At 53.5% G+C, this 7441-nt stretch overlaps 1 protein-coding gene across 1 annotated transcript; it reads left to right on the top strand.

The window, feature by feature from the left end:
- The first annotated feature begins 471 nt into the window (after positions 1–471).
- SP6 (Sp6 transcription factor) lies at positions 472–6677 on the top strand. The gene is made up of 2 exons (XM_051992210.1): positions 472–685; positions 2853–6677. Exon 2 carries the CDS (start codon positions 2906–2908, stop codon positions 4046–4048), a length of 1143 nt encoding a protein of 380 aa, XP_051848170.1. The 5' UTR covers positions 472–685; positions 2853–2905; the 3' UTR covers positions 4049–6677.
- Positions 6678–7441: the final 764 nt, after the last annotated feature.

Raw genomic sequence — 7441 nt, 5'->3', positions numbered from 1 at the left:
CTAACCCATCCCAACCCTAGTCCCACGAATACTCCGGGTCTGCGAATTTAGGCATCCTGTGGCCTTGGGGGTTCCGGAGATGTGACCCCCTTGGGAGGTGTGGTTCAAGCCTCGACCCCACCCTTCTTCCCTCGGGGACCACAGCTTGGAGATCCGCAGCGTACTCTCTACGGCTCAGGGAAAGTTTCCACCAGCTCAGCCCGGAGGGGGCGTGACGCAGAAACCTGACAAACCCACTGCCTAGTCCAAAAAACTGGGGCGGGGGGGAGGGGATTTGGGTAGGAGGGAGGAAGAAAGGAGGAAGGGAGGTGGGGCCTTATTAGCCATTCTCATCCCCGCCCCCTCCTCAGAGGCTGTGGTTTCCTTGGGGCCGATCCTGGAAGGGTTAAAGGCGGCCGCAGGTAAAGCTGGGCGTGGCCCGAAGCCGGGGGAAAAAGGAGTGAAGGGGAAGAGGATGAAGGCAGAGAGCGTGAGTCACAGGCGAAGCTGGCCCCGCTCGCTTCCCCTCGCCTTCTCTCGTTCTATCTGCCTCCTTCTTCTCTTTCGCCTGCGCCGGGTCCCGTCGGGTTTCTAGTTTTGTTCTAATTTGTCTTCTCGCGGCTGGAAAGACCATTGGACCTGGGAGTCACTGAGCGCCCATCTATTAGGTGTATGCTTGCCGCTGCTCGCCGAGTCCAGTCCCGAGGTAGGGGAGGAAAGGGTGGGAGGAGATCGACTGTTGAAGGGCAAAGGAGAACGTCCCCTCGGAGGGAGAGGGAATGCAGGAATCTGAGCACTGGGGAGCTATGGAGATGGGGACAGGATGGGCAGGGTCAGGCACTGTAGAGAATGGGATGGGAGTGGACTGGAGAAACTGGGGAAACTGGCGAGACTGGAGAAACTGAGAAGATTGAAAAGTCGGGAAACTGGAGGGACTGGGGCGACTGGAGGACGGGGAACCTAGGAAATGGAAAGGTACACAAGCCGAAAGGCTATGATACGCAAACATTTTAAAAACCAGCGATTTTTGGATTTCAGTCTCGGAAGTCCCGGAGGGCCCCAGGAAAAAAGCACTCTGGGATGTCTTGGGGATTAGATGGGCTTGCTCCGGAGCAAAGATCGTGGATTACTCGGGAGATAAAATCACTCTCCAACTTCAGCGGCGCAGGTTTGGAGGCGTCGGTCTAGGAAGCTTAGGGTGTTCTTCTTCTGGGGTGACTTGAGTGAGCAAATAGGCTATTGCGTATCGGAAATGAGCGATGGCGCCTTATTTCTGCTTCTAAATAGGGGGGCTGGGGACTTGGTCCGCAGGATATCTTTTTCCCCCGCACTTAGTGAGGTCCAAGACCCGAAACTAAGCTTCGGTTCCCCTGGATCCCCCGGGCGTTCCCAGGCTCCTGGATGTGGTTGGGGTCTTTGACCTGCCCCTCCTCTTAAGCTTTCTCTGCCCACCACCAATTCCAGAATGCCCCGCCCTAGCCCCAATTCGGTTCCTGCTTCTTAGTCTTTCTCCTTTATTGTGGTCAAGGCGTAAGAGACAGCGGATTGACCCACCCCATCCCGGACCCTCCCCATTCGCCTTCGCCGCCGCCGCCTCCACTGTCTTGGATCCTTCTTTTTCCAAAGTCTGCAAAAACGGATTAGGAGACAAGAAGGCCAAACTTATGGGAGGAAGGTTCCCTCACCCCCTGCCCCATTTCCCTTTCAAGTCACATACATGTTATCTAGGGCACCAAACTTGTCGGCATTTAGTGAGGGGTAGAGGGCTAAAATAGGAGAAGGTGGGAGAGAAGGGAAAAAAGGCATCTTAGGTCATAGTCCGGCCACTGAGCGATGTTCCCAAGCTGCCTACTCTGACGCAGGGTCTCAATACCACCTTCACCTCAATTGCATTTTTTCAGATGTATACAGGCTTTTCTCTATCGATTACTTTTCCTGGGGGAGTAAAGTGTTTCATTCATCCCTCACTCTAACCTGAGTTTTCATAATATTGGGGCAGGGGGCCAGCTGGGGCAACTCTAGGTGCCAGGGTAAGAAATGTGCCTGGGATTCCAAAGCTCCGGGACTCTCCTGGTGTTTGTATGGGGAGGGGGGGGAGAGAGAAACTCTGCCTCTCCCTATTTTACACTGTATCTGCACCCCAGGAAGGGTGAAGTCCCTGCCCCAGGGAAAAAGGTGGGGGCCAAGGTGTGGGAGGGGAGTGTGGTGGGGCAAGCTAGAAGATGGAAAGCTGGTTGATTAAGCAGCCGGAATACCCTCTACTCACTGAAGGGAGGCAGTGTTTGTTTACTTTGCCTTTTTAAATCTCAGAACCTGCTCTGCTTTGGAAGAGAGTGGATTACCTTGATCTCTGGGGTGCTTTTTGCAGGCTTTCTAGTTAGGTTGGCGAGGTAGAGCAATCCAGAGATGGCGTCAGGCACGGCCCCCCTCTCTAATTTGGGCAGAAACAGCAACTTGGGCCGGTCGAGGGAGATTGGGGGAGCCCGGGGCTGTGAATTTTGCCACCGGCCTTTTCTCCCGCCTTTGAGGCTGTACAGCCTGGTCCCGGAGCCTGTAATTACCCACTCCTAGTGTTGTGCTGGGTCTCGTGGGAGAAATTTTTTGTAGAGGGAAATATTCTGGGCTTGGACGCCTTGGTACCATTACCCTAGATCTTCAGGTGCCCCCAGCCCATTTAGCTTCCATTTCTTGTCTGCGGTTGGAGAAAAGAAAGACTTACAACGAGAAACACCCTGAATCTTCTTAACCTTTCTTCAGTCTTTCTCAATGAGGCCATTTATCCCAGAGGGGTAAAATAAACAAGGATCAGGGAGCAAGGGGACCTTTATGCCGCGAACTAACTTTCTCCATCTCTCATTTCTTTTCTTCTCCAGGTCCTACCTGAGCCGACCCTGACAGGCCTTGTCCCTCACCCCGGAACCCGGCAATGCTAACCGCTGTGTGCGGCTCTCTGGGCAGCCAGCACACGGAAGCGCCTCGTGCCTCCCCGCCGCGCCTCGATCTGCAGCCACTCCAGACATACCAGGGCCATACGAGCCCGGAGGCAGGGGACTATCCCTCCCCACTCCAGGCCGGAGAGCTACAGAATCTCCCGCTGGGGCCTGAGGTGGACTTCTCACAGGGCTATGAGCTGCCGGGGGGCTCCTCACGGGTGACCTGTGAGGACCTGGAAAGCGACAGTCCTTTGGCCCCGGGCCCTTTTTCTAAGCTCCTGCAGCCAGATATGTCTCACCACTATGAATCGTGGTTCCGGCCGTCCCACCCAGGTACGGAGGATGGTTCGTGGTGGGACATCCACCCGGGTACCAGCTGGATGGACCTCCCTCATGCCCAGGGCACTCTAGCCTCTTCGGGTCACCCAGGAGCGCTTCAAGCTGGCCTAGGGGGTTATGTCGGCGATCACCAGCTTTGCGCACCACAACCTCACACTCACCCACACCATCTCCTCCCCGCCACCGGCGGACAGCACCTGTTAGGGCCGCCAGACGGCGCTAAACCCTTGGAAGCTGCAGCTCCCGAGACCCACGGGCTGGATGCCAGTCTGGACGGGGCGTCACGACCCAAGGGCTCCCGGCGCTCGGTGCCCCGCAGTTCAGGCCAGGCTGTGTGCCGCTGCCCCAATTGTCTTGAGGCAGAAAGGTTGGGGTCTCCTTGTGGGCCGGACGGGGCCAAGAAGAAACATCTTCACAACTGCCACATCCCGGGCTGCGGGAAAGCATACGCCAAGACGTCGCATCTCAAAGCGCACCTGCGCTGGCACAGCGGAGATCGCCCCTTCGTGTGCAACTGGCTCTTTTGCGGGAAACGTTTCACTCGCTCCGACGAGCTCCAGCGCCATCTCCAGACCCACACCGGCACCAAGAAATTCCCTTGCGCCGTCTGCAGCCGCGTCTTCATGCGCAGCGACCACCTGGCTAAGCACATGAAAACCCACGAAGGCTCCAAAGAGGAGGCGGCCGGGACCGGAGCACAGTGTGAAGGGAAATCCGGAGCTGCTGCCGAACCCCCCGGGGGTAAAGGCAAGCGGGAAGCGGAGGGCGGCGGGGGCGGCGCCGCACAGTCCAACTGAGCCATCCTCGTTGGACGCCCCCACCAGCTCCAGTGTGCACCCTCGACTCCCACTTTGGGGTCTCAGACGTGTGACTCCTTTACCTCCGGAATTGGCAGGCTTTTTGGAGGGAGGGGGATGGGTGTTTATTTATTTGGAAGCGAAGTCATAGTGAAGTGGTGGGGGCGAGGAGGGGCTGGGAGACGGGGCGCTTGGGTTGTTAGCCGCAGGGAGTGGGAACTGGCAAGCCTGGAGAGCCGGGCGGAGCTCCGGGGCCTAGTAGGACACCGCAGTAGCAAGTGAGCACCTGTGAGCATAACCCCAACCCTAACACAAATTCAGGCCTTGGGCGTCTCGGCACTCCCCCACCCCCCAAACTCCATCCCACAGCCTGGGTACCTACTGGAGAGAGAGGGAGGGAGAGACGTCGCGTCCGGGAGCGGAGAGGAGCGGGGCAGAACCCCAGGGCGCGGGGGAAGCTGCCTGAACACGTCCCTAGTGCCTGGGAACCGGGACATGAAAGCGCCTCCGGAGCCTCCCCACGGCCCGGGCCCCTTTCATCCCCCTTACAGGGCTCCTCCTGTCCTTGGGGTTTCCGGAGGGGGAGGCTGGAGGTCCCAATGGGGCGGGGTCTGCATTTGGCTGGGCGTTGGAGGAAGGGAAAGCAGGATTGTTGCGGGAGAAATAACTCTCCTTTGATCTCCTTAGCCATTCCAGAACCACCCTGCTAGAGACTGTGAGATGGGGGTTGGGAGGAGTGGGCTAAGCCGTAAGATGCTCTTATATTTCTCCAATTAGGGGAAAGGGTCCTTGGGAGGAGAAAAACTTTCCTAGTAAAAGTTGTCAGAGCAGATTCGGGTTATGAGAAAGGGCGACGGGGACCCTAAACTCCAAATGAATACTAAACAGTAGGATTTTTGAGAAAAAATATAGTATTCCAAATGTTCTAAATCTAGGGCCTGATTTCAAGGTTTTGTGTTGACCTTAAATTATCTGTCCCATTCCTCTCATTTTTCTCTCCCGCCTCTTTCTTACACAACCCCTTCCCGTTTTGTAGGGATGTAGGAGGTATAGCTACATATTAGGTGGGACAGGGAGATGATGGCCTCTCATACTTGCTTCTATTTTAGGGATTAAGTAGTCTGGAGAGAAGAGAGGCTGGGTCAACCCCTTCATCAAACCAGATCTCCATCCCTTTCCTTTTATTTGTAGGAAGCTTATTTCCCTCCTCTTTCTTTTCAGCCTGAATCCCTCCCCTCTCCCCCTGCGAAGGGTTCTCCCTTAAAGAGGAAATGGAGACTCCAAGATGATGCCTGGGCCTCTTTTCTCTTTTTAAAGGAGAAAGAAACTCTAGTTGGTAGTTTTTTCTTTCCCTCCCAATGAAGTAGTTGTGCTCTAATGTATAAGATGTCTCCTTTAAGGGAGACATCCAAAAAGCTGTCCCTTTTCCCTTCCCCTTTAGATGTTTAAAAATAAATATGAATTGTGATGTTGGGAAGGGACAAGAGTTGAGACAGACACTGGGAATTGGGAAAGAATATGTGATGCCAGAAGAGAGGGCCCGGATATGCCTAGGAACCTGAATTCCCATCTGAATAGAGTCTCTTGGGAAAGGGACAAAGGAAAGTCTGAAAAAGGCTTCTTCCTCAAAGATTCCCCCTCCCCTCTTGCCTCCCTCTGTGAGACTTAGCTGTATTTTGATTTTTAAGTTATAAGTAAAGGGTATTTTATTTAATATTAGGGGTGTATGTGTTTGTGTGTGTGCATGGGTGTGTGGATATATGTGCATAAGAGAGTGTATGTGTTTATGTATGTGTGTATGTAGTCCTCTGCTGAGCCTGGAGTCTCCAAACAGGGAGAATTCCATCTCCCTCATGTTCTTCAAGGGCCTAGGGTCTCCAGTAGCATCTCCCTCTGTCCCCTCCTCCCAAGAGTTTAATCCAGTTCTTGAACTGATAACTCCTGGGCAAGAGAAACTGGGATGTAGATGAGGGTTGTATGTGTATATGGTTTTGGGTAGAAAGGGGGGAGTCCTCCCCCTTGAGAAGGACAAGATATCCCCTTCTTAGGGGGATTGTTTCTGGGGATGGGGTAGTTTTGAGATTTAATGCTTTCTTCCTTCTCTTCCCTAATCCTATCCCCATTCTGAGAGTCCTCTATCTTGTTGAGAGAGGGCATGGTCAAGAGAGCTAATCTGGCCAGCCAAGTGGAGTATGGGGGAGAAAGAGAAGATACCAGCTTGTGAAGACTCCCCCTCCTCTACCTGTTGAAACCAGCCACCTCATCTCTCTGCCACCAGAATGGCTGCTTTGTGTAGGATAGGTAGGGTGAAGCCTGAAGGGTACTCCAAGTTGGAAGACATAGTCCTCCTTCCTCCAAAGGGTGTCCATGGTGGATAGGGTGAGAGATCCTTTGGGAAGGGTTCCTCAGGTTCCTCTCCTCCATAGACCTAAGTTGCTTGGCTGCCTGACTTTTCTTCCCCAAGCAGCACCCCCACCCCTAGAGGAAATATGTAGGATTTTTTTCTTTAACTGCTGTGAACCCACATTTTCCCCAAATGAAGAGGAGAGGAAGAAAGAGAGGAAATGGCCTCTGTGTGTGTTTATGCTATAATAAAGTCATTGACCCCTTGGTCCTCTCTTGTTCTCCAGCTCGTTGTTGTTGTTTTTGTTTTTTGGTTGTGTGTCTGTTTTTATGTTTTGACTCAGCATGCCTAATGAGGTCTCTGGGCCTGTTTGTTGGAGGAAGCCCTCATTAGAGGGAGACCCTTCTAATGGGGATCTTTCTTGATCCTAGGTTCCCTGGGCAGATTAATTCTATCCACCTTTGAACAGACCTGGTATAGGAATTCTCAGCTCCCTTGAATTCTGATTCTGCCTCTGGTTTGGGGGTATGGGGTGGGACTGGGATAGAGCTGGGGCTTTTCTCTTAAGCCTTAGATTTTGGGGTACTGATTGTAGGGAAACAAATAGTCCCCAGTCCCCATGCTCTAGAGAAGACTGACTCCCTCAATGCTGTTTGGCCCCACCCCTCCCTTCTGGCCAGGAGTGTGTGTGCCTATCTGTGTGTGAGGTGGGAGTGACTGACAGTGATTTCCTCACCCTAGCTGCACCCTGGCTGATCCCTATCATGGACAAGCCTGATGAAAGGCAGGCAGAAGTATCTGATGGGCCCCCACCCAGCTGGAAACCAAGAGAGACACAGTTACACAATAAATGCATAGGCACATTCACAGAAACAAGTAACACAGATCCATGTGTATGGAACATACTTGTTCCTTCCTTAGTATTCCAATCCCTAGGATTCCCCTGAAGATCCTTTTCTTCCCTTCATACCCTGCCAAAGCATCCAGCTGTTTTGAGGCTTCTTGAATTGGGATGAGGCTCATCCCCTGTAGTCCCTGTGGGGAAATAT

Source organism: Antechinus flavipes, chromosome 4 (assembly GCF_016432865.1).
Source record: "Antechinus flavipes isolate AdamAnt ecotype Samford, QLD, Australia chromosome 4, AdamAnt_v2, whole genome shotgun sequence".
NCBI classification, from domain to species: Eukaryota; Metazoa; Chordata; class Mammalia; order Dasyuromorphia; family Dasyuridae; genus Antechinus; species Antechinus flavipes.
This window is presented reverse-complemented; position numbering and strand designations above follow the sequence as displayed.